The sequence below is a fragment of the Bubalus kerabau genome, chromosome 15, assembly GCF_029407905.1.
Source record: "Bubalus kerabau isolate K-KA32 ecotype Philippines breed swamp buffalo chromosome 15, PCC_UOA_SB_1v2, whole genome shotgun sequence".
NCBI classification, from domain to species: domain Eukaryota; kingdom Metazoa; phylum Chordata; class Mammalia; order Artiodactyla; family Bovidae; genus Bubalus; species Bubalus kerabau.
The window spans coordinates 17,378,566-17,399,672 of record NC_073638.1 but is presented as its reverse complement, the minus strand read 5'-3'; the positions used below and the strand labels follow the sequence as shown (position 1 = coordinate 17,399,672).

At 40.9% G+C, this 21,107-nt stretch overlaps 1 protein-coding gene across 2 annotated transcripts in view; it reads right to left on the bottom strand.

Moving 5' to 3' along the window:
- RAB39A (RAB39A, member RAS oncogene family) overlaps nt 1-20,896 on the bottom strand; it is a 63,149-nt gene extending 42,253 nt beyond the window's left edge. Inside the window, exon 1 of one of the 2 annotated variants that reach the window (XR_008702796.1) lies at nt 20,507-20,644. Coding sequence is in view for 1 of the 2 variants with exons in the window: in XM_055547788.1 (XP_055403763.1) it covers nt 20,507-20,733 (227 nt within the window). In the remaining variant the exon portion in view is untranslated. Of the gene's footprint in view, nt 1-20,506 lie in introns of both variants that reach the window. The other variant, XM_055547788.1, reaches the window with a different exon arrangement.
- Nucleotides 20,897-21,107: the final 211 nt, after the last annotated feature.

Below are 21,107 nucleotides of genomic sequence, written 5' to 3'. Positions count from 1 at the left end.
ATTAAATGCACCAACATTCATATTTATAGGGGTCCCAGAAGGAGAAGAGAGAGAGAGAAAAGACCTGAGAAAATATTTGATGGGATAATCAGCTGAAAACTCCCCCAGCATGGGAAAAGAAATGGTCAGCTAAGACCAGGAAGTGCAGAGAGTACCAGGAAAGATAGACCCAAGAAGGAACATGCTGAAGACACATAGTGATCAAATTGATAAAAATTAAAGACAAAGATAAACTATTAAAAGAAATGAGGGAAAAATGACTAATAACATATAAGCCAACTCCCATAACTTTCAGCTGATTTTTCAATAGAAACCCTCTAAGCCGGAAAGGAATAGCATGATATATTTAAAGTGATGAAAGGGAAGAACCTACAATCAAGAATACACTACTCAGCAAGACTCGCCTTCAGATTTGATGGAGAAATCAAAAGCTTTCCAGACAAGCAAAAGTTAGGAGCACCACCAAACCAGCTTTACAATAAATGCTAAAGGCACTTCTCCAGGCGGGAAATGCAAGAGAAGGAAAAGAAAAAATAAACTCCAAACAATTAAGAAAATGGTAATAGGATCATATATATCAATAATTACCTTAAATGTAAATGGATTAAATGCACCAACCAAAAGACATAGACTGGCTGAGTGGATACAAAAACAAGACCCAATATATGCTGTCTATAAGACACCCACCTCAGACCTAGGGTCATTTACAGACTGAAAGTAAGGGGATGGGAGAAAGTATTTCATGCAAATGGAAATCAAAAGAAAGCTAGAATAGCAATACTCATATCAGACAAAATAGACTTTAAAACAAAGACTGTTATAAGAGAAAAGAAGGATACTACATAATGATCAAGGGATCAATCCAAGAAGATATAGCCATTATAAATATATATGCACCCAACACAAGAGCACTTCAATATGTAAGGCAAATACTAACAACCATAAAGGGAGAAATCAACAGTAATACAATAATAGTGGACCACTTTCATCAATGCGGGCCCTTGACCACCTGCTGGGATGGGAAAGGGAAGGGTCCACAAATTGCACCCTAGAAACTTAGTAGGGTGCATGGATTTAAAAACCTGGTGGCCGCCCAAGCAGAAAAGAAGGGAGGATGGCACCTTGCTGCACTTTCATGGCAGAATCTGTGGCTGTCCTGCTGAGGGGGCCTTTCCATGGGGACCTTGTGCAACAAAAGTTTGGTGTTTTGGAACTGAATAATTAGAACGTGTAAAAATTTTAAATTATGTGGTGGTTTAATTAAAAACAGGCTTCTTAGGGCCTGTTACCTAGGAGTGACTCAGATATTTTCTGCATTTATTTCCCCTTTCCCATGCTTAGATGGTAAAGCGTCTGACTACAATGCGGGAGACCCGGGTTCAATCCCTGGGTCAGGAAGACCTCCTGGAGAAGGAAATGGCAACCCACTCCAGTATTCTTGCCTGGAAAATCCCATGGATGGAGAAGCCTGGTGGGCTATAGTCCATGGGGTCACAAAGAGTCGGACACGACTGAGCGACTTGACTTTGACTTCATCAAAGGACACATCATCCAAACAGAAAATTAATAGGGAAACACAGACCTTATGTGGCACTTTACACCTGATGAACTTAATTGGTATTTATAGAGCATTCCATCCAAAAATAGCAGGCTACACATTTTTCTCAAGTGCACATGAAAGGTTCTCCAGGATTGACCATATGCTGGGCCACAAGGTAAGCTTTGGTTAGTTTAAGAAAACTGAAATCATATCAGGCATCTTTTCTGATCACAATGCTATGAAATTAGAAATAGAAGGACTGATGCTAAAGCTACAATACTTTAGCCACCTATAACCAAAGAATCCCACTCCTGGGCATATATCTGGAGGAAATATAGTCCAAAAGGATACATGCACCCCAATGATCACTGCAGCATTGTTTACAATAGCCAAACCATGGAAGTAACCTAAATGCCCATCAACAGAGGAACAGATAAAGATGTGGTACATATAAAAAATGGACTATTACTCAGCCATTAAAAGAATGAAATAATGCTATTTGCAGCAACATGGGTGGATCTAGAGATTGTCATACTGAGTGAAGTAAGTCAGACAGAGAAGGAGAAATATCATATGACATCCCTTAATGTAGAATCTAAAAAGAAATAATACAAATGAACTTACTTACAAAACGGAAACAGACTCACAGACTTAGAGAATGAACTATGGTTGCCAGGGGAAAGGATGAGGGGAAGGGATAGTTATGAAGTTTGGGATGGACAGGTACACACACTATATTTAAAATGGATTACCAACAGGGACATACTGTACAGTACAGGGAACTCTGCTCAGTGTTATGTGGTAGCCCGGAAAGGAGGGGAGTTTCGGGGAGAATGGATACACATATATGTATGGGTACACATATGTACATGTATATGTATGAGTCACTTTCCTGTTCATCTGAATCACAACATTGTTAATCGGCTATACCCTAAAACAAAATAAAAAGCTTAAAAAAAAAAAAAGATACATGAGGAAAAAAAGATGCATGAGGTAATATTTTGAAGTTTTGCATGTTTTTATTTTGTTTTCACAGTTGAATGGTCAGACACAGAATTCTTTCAGAATTTTGAAATCTTTCCATTGCCTTCAAGGTTCAATTGTTATTTACAGGAAGTGTGAAGTCAATCTGATTCCTGATCTTTTTTATGTGACCCATTACCTATTATCCCATATCCCTTTCCTGCCCTACTCCAGAAGTTTGTAGGAACTTTTCTGTGGCCCCAGGGTTTAGAATTTCATGACAATGTCCCTTAGGATGTGTCTACTTTCATCTATTGTGCTGGACTCTTCTAATCTGAAAACTCAGGTCCCTACATCTTGGAAATATTTTTTAAATTGCTTCACTGATCATTTCTTTTCTGTTTTTTTCTGTTCCATTTTTCTGGAATGCCTGTAGTGTTTTTATTGAACCTAATGGAACAGTCCTCTAACTAAAAAAAAAAAAAATATATATATATATATATATATATTTTTTTTTTTTTTTTCCTATTTTCTAAGTCTTTGTCCTTTTGTCCTATTTTTTGAGGGACTTCCCCAACTTTATATTGTGTTTTATTTTTTTCTATTGTGTTTCCAAAAGCTTTTTTTTTCCTCAGCATATTCTTTTGAAAAAACAGTATCTATTCTTTTATGATTTCAATATTTTCCTATTTTCTCTCTGAGAAAATTAAAGACAGGGTTTTTTTGGGGGGGGAGGGGTTGTACTTCGAAAACATTCCCTTCTCCCTTATCAAATTTGTTTTTCTGGTTGCTTTTGGCTTCTGTTTATTTCAGTTTCTAGATTTCTATTTTGGATTTCCTAATATTTCTCGTAATCTTTCATTGAGACTAAAAGCCTAACTCATAATATGATCAGGATGGATCACTTAGCTGAAGAATTGCTAATGCTGGTATCGTAAGTCTTTCTTCTTGGCCTGGTCAAATTCTTCTGAAATGATTTCACCAATGTTCTGTTTGAAGGGTGAAGGTCTGATTGTCAGCATTCTGGAAGCTAAGACAGGGAAGAAGGCTAGACAGTCTTAGCATACAACATGTACACATTCACATAAAGTCCTTACTTTTAATAAGGGATCCCAACCTCAATTATGCCTGATCATTTCAGTAAGAGATTCTATGTTTAACTTTTTCAAAGAATAAATTTCTAGTCTTTTGCTGATATGCGGGAAGAGGAAGTCAACTGTTGCATGGAATGGTGGAGGAGATGTGAGGACCCAATCTTTCTTAAACAGATTGACAATCAATGATCCTTATTCAGAAGTATCCCTAATTCAGAAGTATTTGGTGTCACCATTTACTGGGTCTTTAGAGAACTCAATAATATATACTGGTTTGGTTTTTCGCTTTTCCCACCCCCAGCTTAGAAGCTAATTTTCTTTAAATTGCTAATTCATGATCATTCCTCCATCAGATTTTTTTTTTGCTGTTGTCTTGTTACCTATTCTTGCTAGGGTCTATGGTTAAAAACCAAAACTGTCACTTTGGTGAGGTTTCAGAAAAAAAGCTAAAAAAGGCATAATTATTCAATCTGCTGTCATTACTGGAAGCCACTTCTTCCAGTTTATCGTTATTGCTTCCTATTGTTATTTCTCTTACTACTGACATACCCTTCATGTCTCAGCATCAAGGACCACATTCTTTCAGATACATCCTCTGAAACACGCCCTCACCCTACACACAGAAGACAATTTTCCCCTTTGTTCTGCCACCAGAATTTATTTTAGTACTTACCAGCCTTTATTCCAATTATTTATTATCTTTCTTTGCTATGAGTCTGTGAGAAAGATCTCTAATTGTCCCCCAGGGTCTATTCTCCCTGTCTTCTTTTAGTAATAGAACTCCATGAGTTTTTGCTTGCACACAGCAACTCATATAGAAACTATATTTCCCCAGTTTTCTTAGTTAGTTTTGGCATATCACTAAGTTTGGATCAATGGAACATGATAAATTACATGTGCAGTCTGAGGTTCATCTGCTTAAAGAAGCCATTTGCCGTAGGCTGCTTCTTTCTCCTTCTTGCTTGTTAGGAATGGCAATGACTGGAAAACCCTGGAAACTGATGCTGAGACATAGTCACTTAAATAGTCCAGAACTGCTCATGCTGGACCATTAACACAGGGGAGAGAGAAATAAAATTCTGTATCATTTAAGGTACCATATTTGGCCAGTTTCTGAATTGCAATATAGTCTGTACTCTATCCAGTACAGAGACAACATGGGCCTTGAATGTGAGACTACATCTTATTTATTTTTACATCTATTTTTGTATAGTGACTTGTACCCAGTTAATTTAAATAAATGCATAGATTTCCACAGGTAAATCATTATCCCGATGGATTTCAGTTTCTCTCAAAAAAAAATAGAAAGCTAGTTCATAGTACTTTTGAAATTTTAGGACACCATAGCCAGTATTTGCTTGTAGCTTTGCTTAATACCCTATCATTTTGCCTTTTCATACTGTTCATGAAAGAGGAGAGTGAAAAAGCTGGCTTAAAGCTCAGCATTCATAAAACTAAGATCATGGCATCTGGTCCCATCATTTCATGGGAAATAGATGGGGAAACAGTGGTAACAGTGTCAGACTTTATTTTTTTGGGCTCCAAAATCACTGCAGATGGTGATTGCAGCCATGAAATTAAAAGACGCTTACTCCTTGGAAGGAAAGTTATGACCGACCTAGATAGCATATTCAAAAGCAGAGACATTACTTTGCCAACAAAGGTTCCTCTAGTCAAGACTATGGTTTTTCCTGTGGTCATGTATGGATGTGAGAGTTGGACCGTGAAGAAGGCTGAGCGCCGAAGAATTGATGCTTTTGAACTGTGGTGTTGGAGAAGACTCTTGCGAGTCCCTTGGACTGCAAGGAGATCCAACCAGTCCATTCTAAAGGAGATCAGTCCTGGGTGTTCATTGGAAGGACTGCTGCTAAAGTGAAACTCCCAATACTTTGGCCACCTCATGCTAAGAGTTGACTCATTGGAAAAGACCCTGATGCTGGGAGGGATTGGGGGCAGGAGGAGAAGGGGATGACAGAGGATGAGATGGCTGGATGGCATCACCGACTCAATGGACATGAGTTTGAGTGAACTCCAGAAGTTGGTGATGGACAGGGAGGCCTGGCATGCTGTGATTCATGGGGTCGCAGCGTCGGACGCAACTGAGCGACTGAACTGAACTTGCTTAATACCCAGTATCTTTCCGTGTTTATCAAGGCAAAAAACTTCATATGAATTCTTCTGTTGCAGTGGGTTGGGTTCATTCCTGTTACTGAGTGTGGCGTGCAGTCACTGAGTACTGCATGCAGGGGAAAGTTGATTGTCGTTGCAGCCACAAGTGTTTGCTGTCAGTTATCAGTACCACTTCTATTGTGTAAAGCTGTTTCTCCTTTTGTTTCTGAATATAGCTGAAAAATAATGGTTTGAGTAGACACAGTAATTAACTTGGATCTATAGAGATGGGAGTGTGGTGGGGTTGTACACAAACAAAATATTTTTTGGGGTAGAAACTACATGGAGCTGAGGTCAACGTCACTCACTCATGACCAGCTCTTGGTGACCCATGGACTACACAGTCCACGGAATTCTTCAGGCCAGAATACTGGAGGGGGTAGCTTTTCCCTTCTCCAGGGGATCTTTCCAAACCAGGGATCGAACTGAGGTCTCCTGCATTGCAGGTGGATTCTTTACCAACTAGCTATCTGGGAAGCCAAAAAGTGAAAGTCACTCAGCCGTGTCTGACTCTTTGCCACCCTGTGGACTATACAGTCCATGGCATTTTCTTGGATTTCATTTTCAATTCAACTCTCACTAATGTACCTTGCCTCCAATAGATCTCTCCTATACAATTATTTATACCTTCTCTTCTACTTCTAATTCTCTTTTCAGAGTCTATCCTCCAGTCCTATCAAATACATCTTAAATTTCATCTCATATTTGCTTCATTAATTTTTAATTTCCTACTCCCAGAACCTTTCTGTAGCCCTTAAAACAAGTGAAGGAACCTTTTAATTTTGAAACGGAGACCTGACGAAGTCATCTAGAAGCACCAGCAAAAGAGAGAGAGGGCTTCCCTGGTGGCTCAGCATTAAAGAATTCTCCTGTCAGTGCCAGAGACATGGGATCAATCCCTGACCCAGGAAGATCACACATGCTGTGGAAGCCTGTGTGCCACAACTACTGAGCCTGTGCTCAAGAGCTTGGGAACCGCAACTACTCAGCCCAGGTGCCTCAGCTACAAAGTCTGCACACCCGAGACCCTGTGCTCTGCAACAAGAGAATCCACTGCAATAAGAAGCCTGTGGACCACAACTAGAGGAGTGACTGCTCACTGCAATTAGAGAAAAACCTGTGCAGCAACAAAGACCTAGCACAGTCAAAACTAAAATAATAAATAATTTTAAAAAAGAGAAAGAGAATCAAATGAGAGAAGAAACCATGAGAGGTTCTCAAATATATTCTAAAATTTAAGGAATTGCCTACACTTTTTCTTTGAAGTGTTCCAATCTCTCTATTGATTCCCAAAATCAGTTCAGTTCAGTTCAGTTGATCAGTCGTGTCTGACTCGTTACAACCCCATGGACTGCAGCACGTCAGGCTTACCTGCCCATCACCAACTCCCAGAGCTTACTCAAACTCATGTCTATTGAGTCAGTGATGCCATCCAACCATCTCATCCTCTGTTGTTCCTTTTTCCTCCCGCCCTCAATCTTTCCCAGCACCAGGGTCTTTTCCAATGAGTCAGTTCTTCCCATCAGGTAGCCAAAGTATTGGAGTTTCAGCTTCAGCATCAGTCCTTTAAATGAATATTCAGGACTGATTTCCTTTAGGAGGGACTGGTTGGATCTCCTTGCAGTCCAAGGGACTCTCAAGAGTCTTCTCCAACATCATACTTCAAAAGCATCAATTCTTCAGTGCTCAGCTTTCTTTATGGTCCAACTCTCACATCCATACATGACTACTGGAAAAACCATAGCTTTGACTAGACGGACCTTTGGTGGCAAAGTAATGTCTCTGCTTTTGAATATACTGTCTAGGTTGGTCATAGTTTTTCTTCCAAGGAGCAGACATCTTTTAATTTCATGGCTGCAGTCACCATCTGCAGTGATTTTGGAGCCCAAGAAAGTAAAATCTGTCACTGTTTCCATTTTTTCACCATCTATTTGCCATGAAATGATGGGACCAGATGCCATGACCTAAGACAACTTTTTCACTCTTCTCTTTCACTTTCATCAAGAGGCTCTTTAGTTCTTTGCTTTCTGCCATAAGGGTGGTGTCATCTGCATATCTGAGGTCATTGATATTTCTCCTGGCAATCTTGATTCCAGCTTGTGCTTAATCTAGCCCAGCATTTCACATGATGTACTCTGCATATAAGTTAAATAAGCAGGGTGACAATATACAGCCTTGACGTACTCCTTTCCCTATTTGGAACCAGTGTTATTCCATGTCCAGATCTAACTGTTGCTTCTTGACCTGGATACAGATTTCTCAGGAGGCAATTCAGGTGGGCTGGTATTCCCATCTCTTGAATTTTCCACAGTTTGTTGTGATCCACACAGTCAAAGACTTTGTTGTAGTCAATACAGCAAAAGTAGATGTTTTTCTGGAACTCTCTTGCTTTTTCAATGGTCCAGTGGATGTTGGCAATTTGATCTCTGGTTCCTCTGCCTTTTCAAAATCTAGCTTGAACATCTGGAAGTTCATGGTTCATGTACTGTTGAAACCTGGCTTGGAGAATTTTGAGCATTACTTTGCTAGTGTGTGAAATGAGGGCACTTGTATGATAGTTTGAACATTCTTTGGCATTGCCTTTCTTTGGGATTGGAATGAAAACTGACCTCTTCCAGTCCTGTGGCCACTGCTCAGTTTTCCAGATTTGCTGGCATACTGAATGCAGCATTTTCACAGCATCATCTTAGGATTTGAAATAGTTCAGCTGGAATTCCATCACCTCCACTAGCTTTGTTTGTAGTAATGCTTCTTAAGGCTCATTTGACTTCGCATTCCAGGATGTCTGGCTCTAGGTGAGTGATCACACTATCGTGGTTATCAGGGTCATGAAGATTTTTTTTGTATAGTTCTTCTGTGTATTCTTGCCACCTCTTCTTAATATCGTCTGCTTCTGTTAGGTCCGTACCATTTCTATCCTTTTTTGTGCTCATCTTTGCATGAAATGTTCCCTTGGTGTCTCTGATTTCTTCAAGAGATTGCTAGTCTTTCCCATTCTATATAATGGGACTCTGGGTTGGGAAACACTAAGCATGTCTTGGGTGTTTACAAAGTATATTAGAATATTAGTATTATACTAAAGCTCTGAGAAATCTTGCAAAACCCCAGCATTTCTAACAGTATTTGATCAAGGAAATTTTACTCAAATTATACCTATTACTTTGAAAAATGCTATTCTGAAGAAAAATGATAAGCAATGCCTAGAATTTGAGAATCTATACTTTTTTTTTTTTTTTAATGTCTTCTCTTATAGCCAAGAAGTTCATAGTATCTATTAACTCTCATTTGCAGTATTCTCTGTTGATCTCTCCTCAGAGAAGAGGGTTCAGTTCAGGCCACACACTATTCTTTTGTATTTCTGAGGCAGGAGTCTGTTATTAAAGCTGTCCTTTAGCCTTATCTGTTTCAGGCCATATCGCACTATGTCCTACAAAACAGAAATACATTTGGAAAGGCTGAAGAATCAGATGAAAAACTACTTTTGATACAGGAAGATAATTTAGACAGAGATTCTGACCAATTACAGAAAAAGTAGGGGAAGAAATAGGCACATGCATGCATTCTAAATAGCTTCAGTTGTGGCCAACTCTTTGTGACCCTAGACATTGTAGCCCACCAGACTCCTCTGTCCATGGAAATATATCCAGGTAAGAATACTGGAGTGGGTAGCCATTCCCTTCTCCAGGGGATTTTCCCAACCCAAATATTGAACCCGGGTCTATCTGTACTGCAGGCAGATTCTTTATGGTCTGAGCCACAACAGAAGGATAATATTTTGCCAAGAAAAGTCACTGATAACTTTTGGGGCCTGGCTTGCTAAAGACCTTTCTCAGGTGACTCTAATGCACTCATTATACCAGTGAAGTGGAAATAAACCTAGGAGAGAAGTCTCTGTTACCCTACCCATTTTTTTTGGCATTGTGACATTTTTGATGGTTTATTTATATCCTAGATACTGGTACGAGTGGATGGTCTTCAAGACTTACTCCCAGTAAAAAATAAAATTTATTTAGCATATTATTCCTCAATTAAAAATGAATCATTACCATAGGAAGGAAATAGAAAAAACAAAATTCAGTACATTTTAAGAATGTTTTAAAGAACACTAAGATTTTCAGCCAAAATAAAATAATATGCCACCAAGCCATCTACAGTTTCTCAGTCATGCTTATATACAGAACTGCTGCTGCTGCTGCTGCTGCTAAGTCGCTTCATTCGTGTCCGACTCTGTGTGACCCCATAGACGGCAGTCTACCAGGCTCCTCCGTCCCTGGGATTCTCCAGGCAAGAACACTGGAGTGGGCTGCCACTGGCTTCTCCAAAGCATGCATGCACGGTAAGTCACGCCAGTTGTGTCCGACTCTGATATACAGAGCTACTATCGCTATTTTGAAACTCTTTCACAGCTTAAAATAAAAATATACTTTTAACTTTGAAGTGTACTGGACCTCTGTTTCACATTTTTCTGGAACTCCTATAGCTCAGAATAGTACTTTATTACATGAAGTGATTCCTTTCAGAAAACAATGGGTTTTTAATGATGTTTGTTTCATGATAAGTGAGGTAGACTGTGTAGGGTAATAATTTTTAAATAAACTCTGAATTACATATTGTCAGAATTGATTAAGTTACTGATGTTTGGAGGCAGATTTATTAGTATCATAAAGTATAGGTTTTGTAGGATTTCACTTCAGAAAGAATGAAAATATTTTATTAAAGTAAAATCTGATGTTCTCTGGTGTGTGTGTGTGTGTACCTCAGTATTATTTGAGTGGTTCACCTTTCTTTTCCACTACTTCATAGAACAAACTGGAAGAATGCAGATTTCTTCTAACTCAGGATAAGAATAACTGGCTCTTTAAAACATCACAATAAATAATCTCTGATCATTCCAAGAAGTTGCTCTTTAAACTTTAAGTAAAATGGCTATGGAGGCTAAGTTGTTAAGAAATCTTTATATGCTATCGAAACTGACCAACAACGGGTAGAAATTTATTCTCTCTCTTTCTCTGAGACTAAGCAAAAGCACTCTTCTTCATGGGAAAACTTTACTGAGTGATTCATATACTGACAACATTACTAATTTTTTTTCTAGCCGTTTCCTTGAAAGCTAAATGTGGGGCCAGCATGTCAGAATAGGTGGTCACTGACGCAGCATGATGAGAGGAAACTCCAACACCCTTCAGCCACAGATTCACAACTCCACCAACAGGGAAACATTACCTCAAGATGATAAAAGGTGGTCATTCTCTTTTTGAACAGAAATACTCCTAGAAGAACCCTTATTCTTTTAATATTTTTGTATCTCTTGGTCTTCCAGCTACTTCTCTCACTGAAGCTAGGATGGAGAAGTAAGGAATGGCTTTTCAACTGAGATGTGAGGGAAAATAGAAGAGTTGGTCAAGATCTTACTATTCAAAAACAGTAGGAAAGAAAACGTGGGCAAGCACCAAACGCCCTAAGAATGCATTCTACTTACTTTGCAATTTTGCCTACTGCTGGCCTAGGGTCTTCAAACACTAAAGTACAATATTTAGTCTGCTTTATTTACAATATTTAGTTACTAAAGAGGATGTATAATCACCTTCATATACCAATATGTCATTGAGGTTATGGCTACATAGGAGAAATCAATTGATTCATTGAAGAAAAAGGAAATTAAGAAAACTAATCACAGGTTTTTGAAATTAATGGCTAGCGTCTTCTTTTTTTAATGGCTAGTTTCTTAATTGTACTGACTATGCAATCACTCAAAATGGTCTGAATGTTCTGAATGGACAGTGAAAATAAATTTCAGCATATAAAAATATACTTGGCTACAAGCGTCATCTTTCTACATTCTGCTACACTTGTTAGAAATGATGCTGGCTTCTTTTTACATATCATTTTACTCTGGAACATGAGAAGGTATACTTTTGGGGGTGACTGCTCATTTTTTTCTTCTGTGAATTTCTCTTTCCCCAAAAGTAGACTCCTACAGAGTCATTTGCTTTGTATGACTCATAAAACATATCTCAATATTTGTATAATTCCTTTGTATTTTATGTGTATATTATCTTAACCCAACCCTAGGGGAGCTGACTCATTGGCCAATCAAATATCAATGATATTTTTTCTTTTAAGAATTTGAATAAGAAGCTCAGGGACTGACACAGTCAGGAGCTGACAGCACTGGATAAATGGAAATAGAAAATCCACAAACACATGTTGTTAGAACACCTGTATGTTCATTGAGATTTTGCTTCTCATGAAATCGGTATCATTTATAATTTATTCCTTATATCTAATCTAATTTGGCTTTATTTCTGTTACAACACAAATAACTGTAATCAAAACACTGTATTATCTGATCACTCAATACAAATAGAGCCCAGCTTTCTATTGTTTCTAATAACTTGGAACTACAGCAGACTGCAATGATTATAGCACTTAACTGCAAACAATCTTTGTTCTGTTACCTATGTAATTATGAGCCCACAAATCCACTATCAGAAAATCTCTATTGACAATCATGAACCACAGTAAGGAGGGTGGAGATCAAATAAAGTTTCCTTAAAAAACAAAAACAGGACTTCCAGGGTGGTGCAGTGGTAAAGAATCTGCCTGCCAATGCAGGGGACATGGGTTTGATCCCTGGTCCGGGAAGACTCCACATGCTGTGGAGCAACTAGGCCCATGCGGCCACAACTACTGAGTCCATGCACCCTAGAGCCTGCGCACCCTAGAGCCTGCATGCAGCAACTTCTGGCCTGGAGTGGTACAACTCCTGAAGCCCCCGCGTCTAGAGCCTATGCTCCTGCCAACAAGACAAGCCACCACAGTGAGAAGCACGTGCGCTGCAATGAAGAGTAGCCCCCACTTGCTGCAATGAGAGAAAGCCTGTGCAAACCAGTGAAGACCCAGTGCAGCCGAAACTAAATAATTAATTAAAAACAAAAGAAAAACCCATTTAGTTTAGAAATCTTAAATGATCTCTTAAGGAAAAATAGAAAATGTTCATGATGCTTACTTTTAAAATTATGAACAGAAAACAAACCACTTTTAAATATTTACTTCATATGAATGTTTTGAAGTGACAAAGGAGAAAACAGAGACATAAGGGAGGCAGAGGGATAAATTAGGAGAAATAAGCTAAAAAGAAATGAGATCAAAAAAGACACATTAAAATGAAATGAAAGAAGAGAAGGTGGGAGGAAACTACGAGTAGAAACTGACAGAGGAAGAGGGTAAAGGAAAATTAAAAAATAAGGAGTTTAAGGAAGGGTAGGACACATAAGGAAGAGAAACATACACAGTAGAAGAGGAGCTAGAGGAAAAGGTTAACTAATATTTGCAGGTTTTCCATTGCTCCAAACTTCAAAAGTTTACTTGGTTCTGCTCAAAGAATGTGACTAAAGCAATTTATCAAACGGGTTTCCCCCAAATTATAATACTTAGAACACTACCAATCATAGATTTTCATATTTTAAGAACAGCCCTTCAAATAAATGGTGAAAATGCTAGTTTAATCAAAGGTAAACATGTTTCTTTACTCAAGACTTCTTGGCGTCTTTGATATGAATTTTGTAAGAGAGAAATGGAATACAAGGATTTTCAAACATATTTGATTAGAGAACCCATCCTTTAAAAAGAATCACATGGTCTGAGTGTTCTGCAGAACACACTCTGAGAAGCACTGCACTAGGAGGCCATTATTCTCTGAGCTTTACAACCTCTGGCTGTAATTGTAATACCCCAAAGGCCAGACAACAGGAAATAAAACGCCAAATCTGGCTTGAAGCTTCAGATTTTCTATCCCCACAGCTAATGTTGCTATATCTCATTTTATCTTCAGATCGCCTTAAATGCTTTTCATGAGAAAAATTCAAAATTTATGTTCTTACATTTGGCGCTCTCTATTTGTCTAGTTACTTTCACTTTTCACTTCATGTATTGGAGAAGGAAATGGCAACCCACTCCAGTGTTCTTGCCTGGAGAATCCCAGGGACGAGGGAGCCTGGTGGGCTGTTGTCTATGGGGTCACACAGAGTCGGACACGACTGACGTGACTTAGCATAGCATCGCATAGCATATGTCTAGTCATATTTACACTTATTCATCCCTATTAATACTGTTAAACCTTATTTTTGTTTCCTTTTCTACTAAACTTCTTTCACTATGATGATTGAAAAATAGAAGTGGTGACTGTTAGTTTCACCCAGCACCTGCAACGCCGAATCCACCTTCCCCTTTCCCAGAGCACGTGGCAGGCCTGTGTAAGTGTGGCCTTGTGACCTTTCTCCTCCATGAACTGAGAGCTGAAGTAATCTGCACCACACTGGCCTCACCTGCTTAAAAGCAACATTCCTTGATGCAGATCCTTTCTTTCCCCTCTTCCTGAACAGGCACAGTGTGCCTACAGCCCAGCTTTGTCCACAGAGATGATGATAATGTTTTAGGGGTGGTAGGAAAGAAAGAGAGAAGGCATCTGAATGATGGCCTGGATAGTAAGAGAGTAGAAGGCATCTGAATGATGGTCCTGAATGATGGACCTCTTACCTAGAGACTGTTAAACAAGAGAGAAATGAACTATCGTTAAATAAGGCAATGTAATTTTAAGTATCCTTAATACAGTAATTTAACATTTATTCTGACTAAAACACAGTGTTAATAACAAAAACTTTAACAATTGAGTATTCAGTTCAGTTCAGTTGCTCAGTCGTGTCCAAGTCTTTGCGACCCCATGAATCGCAGCACGCCAGGCCTCCCTGTCCATCATCAACTCCCGGAGTTCACTCAGACTCACGTCCATCAAGTCAGTGATGCCATCCAGCCATCTCATCCTCTGTTGTCCCCTTCTCCTCTTGCTCCCAATCCCTCCCAGCATCAGAGTCTTTTCAATGAGTCAACTCTTTGCATGAGGTGGCCAAAGTACTGGAGTTTCACCTTTAGCATCATTCCTTCCAAGGAACACCCAGGACTGATCTCCTAAAGATGCTCACATATTCATCATTTTTCTAAACTTTCTTCACTTTGATTTTGTTCTCTTTTATTTTTTGTGACTAGTTACTGGCTACAAGCATATTAATATATGCTCTGAACTTTAAAAACTAAGGCGTTATTAATTATTTAATAAATTTGGGTAAAAAAAAATGATGAAAAGTGAAAGTGAAAGTTGCTCAGTCCTGTTCTGACTCTTTGCAACCCCATGGACTGAAATTCTCCAGGCCAGAATACTGGAGTGGGTAGCCTTTCCCTTCTCCAGGAGATCTTCTCAACCAAGGGATCGAACCCAGGTCTTCCACATTGCAGGCAGATTCTTTACCAGCTGAACCACAAGGGAAGCCCACCCCCGCCCCGCCACCCCACCCCCCAGAAAAAGATAACTTAAGGCTATTTGTATCATAATCATCAGCTCACTATTTTGTTGTCCTTTAACTTATATGCAGAGTACATCATGAGAAACGCTGGACTGGAAGAAACACAAGCTGGAATCAAGATTGCCAGGAGAAATATCAATAACCTCAGATATGCAGATGACACCACCCTTATGGCAGAAAGTGAAGAAGAACTAAAAAGCCTCTTGATGAAAGTGAAAGTGGAGAGTGAAAAAGTTTAAAGCTCAACATTCAGAAAATGAAGATCATGGCATCCGGTCCCATCACTTCATGGGAAATAGATGGGGAAACAGTGGAAACAGTGTCTGATTTTATTTTTTTGGGCTCCTTTTGGAGCTGGTGACTGCAGCCATGAAATTAAAAGACGCTTACTCCTTGGAAGGAAAGTTATGACCAACCTAGATAGCATATTCAAAAGCAGAGACATTACTTTGCCAACAAAGGTCCGTCTAGTCAAGGCTATGGTTTTTCCTGTGGTCATGTATGGATGTGAGAGTTGGACTGTGAAGAAGGTTGAGCACCAAAGAACTGATGCTTTTGAACTGTGTTGCTGGAGAAGACTCTTGAGAGTCCCTTGGACTGCAAGTAGATCCAACCAGCCCATTCTGAAGGAGATCAGCCCTGGGATTTCTTTGGAAGGAATGATGCTAAAGCTGAAACTCCCAATACTTTGGCCACCTCATGCAAAGAGTTGACTCATTGGAAAAGACTCTGATGCTGGGAGGGATTGGGGGCAGGAGGAGAAGGGGACGACAGAGGATGAGATGGCTAGATAGCATCACTGACTTGATGGACGTGAGTCTGAGTGAACTCCGGGAGTTGGTGATGGACAGGGAGGCCTGGCGTGCTGCGATTCATGGGGTCGCAAAGAGTCGGACATGACTGAGAGACTGAACTGAACTGAATTGAACATATTTGTTTATGCTTTTAAGCTATCTCCTAAACTGTCTAAAACCGATTTGTTTTTATCTGATCACCAATAAACCTCCAAATAGAATGTAAATGGAATGTTTCCCACAAATTGCTGATTACAGTTAAACAGTATGATTACAACTAATGACATGACTATACATTCATGAACTAAATAGTACCTTTCTATGAAACAAATGCACTTACTCAAAATAAGTATCTGTATTTTCTTAGAGGAAGGTACAGAATGATTTAACAATAACTGTTTAATGCAATTTTATGGAGAAATTGTTCTGCTAAATGAGAGAAAAGCAAGTATTTGGAGGCAGCTACTGATATATATATGATTTAAGGAATACATCTTTGGTAAAGAGCCAAACAAAATATAGTATGACTCACTGTCAGTAAATGTTCCCTAAATGTCCTTGCATTATTATGAGTGTTACTGTCTGATTTAAATGTGCGTGTGTGCTCAGTCATGTCCGACTCCTTGTGACCCCATGGACTATAGCCCACCAGCCTCCCATGCCCATGGAATTTTCCAGGCAGAATAGTGGAGTGAGTCACCATTTCTTACTCCAGGGGAATCTTCCCTACCCAGGGATTGAAACCTTGTCTCCTGAATTGGCAGGTGGATTCTTTACCACTTGGCTACCTGGGAAGCCAGTTTAAAAAGTATCTATAAAATAAATGTACATTTTTCTTAAAGGCACTAAAAAACAATTATGTATTTAGCAGAAAAGATCTTTAAAATCTAACAATACAACCATCCCTTACAATAAGTTTAAGAGCTGCTTTTATGGATTAAAGACCTAAATGGAAGACCAGAAACTATAAAACTCTTAGAGGAAAACAAGGGCAGAACACTCTCTGATGTAAATCACAACAAGATCCTCTATGACCCACCTCCCAGAGTAACGGAAATAAAAACTAAAATAAACATATGGGACCCAGTTAAACTTAAAAGCTATTGTACGATGAAGGAAACTATAAGCAAGGTGAAAAGGCAGCCTTCAGAATGGGAGAAAATAGCAGCAAACAAAACAACTGACAAAGAATTAATCTCCATATACAAGCAGCTCACAAAGCTCAATACCAGAAAAATGACCCAATCAAAAAGTGGGCTAAAGAATTAAATAGACATTTCTCCAAAGAAGACAGACAGATGGCTAATAAAAACATGATAAGATGCTCAAAATCACTCATTATTAGAAAAATGCAAATCAAAATCACAATGAGGTATCATCTCACACAGGTCAGAATGGCTGCCATCAAAAAGTCTACAAACAATAAATGCTGGAGAGGGTATGGAGAAAAGGCAACCCTCTTACACTGTCAGTGGGAATGCAAACTGGTACAGCCACTATGGAGAACGGGGTGGAGATTCCTTAAATAACTGGGAATAGAACTGCCATGCTGCTGCTGCTAAGTCACTTCAGTCGTGTCCAACTCTGTGCAACCCCATAGACGGCAGCCCACCAGGCTCCCCCATCCCTGGGATTCTCCAGGCAAGAACACTGGAGTGGGTTGCCATTTCCTTCTCCAATGCATGAAAGTAAGTGAAAGTGCAGTCGCTTAGTCGTGTCCAACTCTTCGCGACCCCATGGACTGCAGCCCACCAGGCTCCTCCATCCATGGGATTTTCCAGGCAAGAGTATTGGAGTGGGCTGCCATTGCATTCTCCGAGTACTGCCATAGGACTCAGCAATCCCACTGCTGGGCATACTCACTGAGGAAACCAGAATTGAAAGAGACACGTGTACCCCAATGTTCATTGCAGCACTCTTTACAATAAATAAGACATGGAAGCAACATAGATGTCCATCATCAGATGAATGGATAAGGAAGTTATGGTACATATACACAATGGAGTATTGCTCAGCAATAAAAAAAAGAACACATTTGAGTTAGTTCTAATGAGGAGGATGAAACTGGAGCCTATTATACAGAGTGAAGTAAGTCGGAAACAGAAACACCAACACAGTATATTAACATATATAAATGGAATTTAGATGGTAATGACAATCCTATGTGCAAGGCAGCAAAAGAGACACAGATGTAAAGAACAGGCTTTTGCATTATGTGGGAGAAGGCCAGGGTGGGGATGATTTGAGAGAATAGCACTGAAACATGTATATTACCATATGTAAAATAGATGACCAGTGCAAGTCTGATGCATGAAGCAGGGCACTCAAAGCTGATGCTCTGGGACAACCCTGAAGGATGGGGTGGGGAGGGAGGTGGGAGGGAGGTTCAGGGTGGGGGGACACATGTGCACCCATGGCTGACTCATGTCAATGTATGGCGAAAACCACCACACTATTGTAAAGTAATTAGCCTCCAATTAAAATAAATTAATTTCTTAAAAAAGAGTTACTTTTAAGGAAAGTGTTTTAAACTCAAGAAGATTTTACTACATATGCTAATGCTATGCTAAGTCACTTCAGTCGTGTCCGACTCTGTGTGACCCCATAGACGGCAGCCCACCAGGCTTCCCTGTCCCTGGGATTCTCCAGGTAAGAACACTGGAGCGGGTTGCCATTTCCTTCTCCAATGCATGAAAGTGAAAAGTAAAAGTCAAGTCGCTCAGTCGTGTCCGACTCTTAGCGACCCCATGGACTGCAGCCTACCAGGCTCCTCCGTCCATGGGATTTTCCAGGCAAGAGTACTGGAGTGGGGTGCCACTGCCTTCTTATTTATTAGTAGTTGCTAGAAGTTTAAGGTATAAAGTTATGGTATAGAAGTTAAGCTATAAAGAACATGTTTTTACTATATTCACTTTAGTGGCTCAGAGGGTAAGAAGTCTGCCTGCAATGCGAGAAGCCTGGGTTCGATCCCTGGGTCAGGAAGATCCCTTGGAGAAGGAAATGGTAACCCACTCCAGTATTCTTGCCTGGAAAATCCCATGGACGGAAGAGCCTGGCAGGCTACAGTCCATGGGGTCGCAAAGAGTCGGACATGACTGAGCAACTTCACTTCACTTTAGAGGGTAGAGCAAGATCTATTGTAAATGCTTTTTACCGACCATGAAATATCCTAACGTTCATCTCTGACTGAGATCACAAGTGAATGAATTTGCTGTCAACCTTACAATGGTAAAACTGTAATGAATCTTAGAGATCATAATGACTCCATTTTACAGATGAGGAATTAGAGTTTGAAAAATTATTTTAAAGGAGGCTTTTTCTCTTTTTCTCAGAGAAGTAGGCTGATCTCACTCAGAACGGGTGTTGGATGGGGTGAGGGGGAGTCATGTTTGGGAAGTATGGTTAAGAAGTACCGATTCAAAAAGTAGAAGACTACCAAATGTTTGCTTTAATGAGTTCCAGTTGATAATAGAACCTTAAAAGGGTCCCAAACACTACAATATATCAGATCTCTTACCCTCCTCTAAAAAAAAAAAGTTCTTGAATCCTAAAAATTTTAAATGTGCTTCATATCTGATTCCATCTTAAATATCTAGGAAATGCATACAATTTACATTTAGTTTTTATTTGGCAGTCACTTTTGTGAAATCCTTCAGGGTTTCGGTGAGCATGTAGAATGAGACTATTTATTTGTATTCCTCCTCCATGTAGAAAAGTATTTCCTGATCTATTATCACCCTGGAACGTTAAGTACCTATTATAAATAAAATAAAGGAAAAGTTCCTAACAAATCTCAGTATGTACATCTCTCTTTTCTCCATCAAAACACCAGTGACGGCAAACTTCTAAAGACAACTCAGTCCTTAAAAAACAATAACAATGCAACAAACAAAAACTCCTCAGTTGTGACTGTGTCCTTGGTTGCTGTACAAGACACACTCTCACGGGTCCTGGCCCTGTATTTCTGATGACCACATTCGGTGCTGTGAGATATTCAGACCATTACCGCATTCATCTCCGTCTGCACGGTGCCCAATGAGCTCATACTGTAATCTGGGCTGGAGCACTGCTTGCTGTAAAGCTAAACGGATCAATCACGAATCTGGGAATCCTTCTATGCAGTTCTCCGGGGCCGCATAGATGGGAAGCTGCTCGGTCAGAGGAGGAAAAGTGGAGCTTGGAGAAGGGTAGCCAGGTCAGGGCGTGCGCAGCGAGCGACGCTGAGTTTGGGGAGAAGGCAGCAGGGGAGACGAAGAGTTGGGGATTAAAATGCCCGCAGGGCCAGAGCGCTGGGTAAGAGGGGCTGGTGAGGGTGACCTGGGTTCAGGTGGGAAAGGAAAAACGGAAAGGGGGCGCAGGAAATGGGAGCCAAAGAAAGAAGTGAGAAATTGCGGAGGAGGAAGTCGTCCCTGGAAGAGGAGGGGCAAAGGGGAAGCGAGAATGGAGTGTTTGCACTTTCGAGAGGGAAGGGCCAGACCTACTCCCGACTCGGGCCGGTGCAGCCAACGCTTAGGGAGGGGGCCCCAGGTGGACCGAGGGGGCGGCGCGGTCCCTGGGGGGGTGGGGTCCCAGCGCCCCGGGTCCTACCTGAACCGTTCCTGTCCCGCCGTGTCCCAGAGCTGCAGCTTTATCCTCTTGCCGGGCTCGATCTCCAGCAGGCGGGAGAAGAAGTCCACGCCGACGGTGGGGTCGCAGGCTGGGGAGCGTAGCCCAGGAAAGCGGCCCTGAGTGAAGCGGTGCAGGAGGCACGACTTTCCCACGGTGGAGTCCCCGATGACGATGAGGCGGAACTGGTAGATCCAGATGGTCTCCATCGCTCACGTGCCCAGCGGACTCTAAGGCCGCCCCACCCTCCTACCCGCCGCCGGGCAAATAAAGCGGCGGGAACTGTCCGTTCAGCACCTCCCCGGCGCCCGCCAGCCGGCTTCCAGCATATTCCTGCGGCTGCGGCCGCCACCAGGTCCCCGCCCTCTCTGGATGGAGAGGCGGGGCCCGGCCGTGGAAGGGGCGTGGCTTCAGGCCAGGGGGCGGGGCAGGGCCGTGAGGAGGAAGCGGGGGCGGGCGGGGGCCAGGGGGCGCGGAATAGTCTAGCTGCTCGCGGATTCCCGCCCCCGACCTCTGTAAATCAGTTTTCCCCAAAGCTCACTGGGCGCTTTGGGTGTGGTGAAAGGACGTGACAGCAGCAATG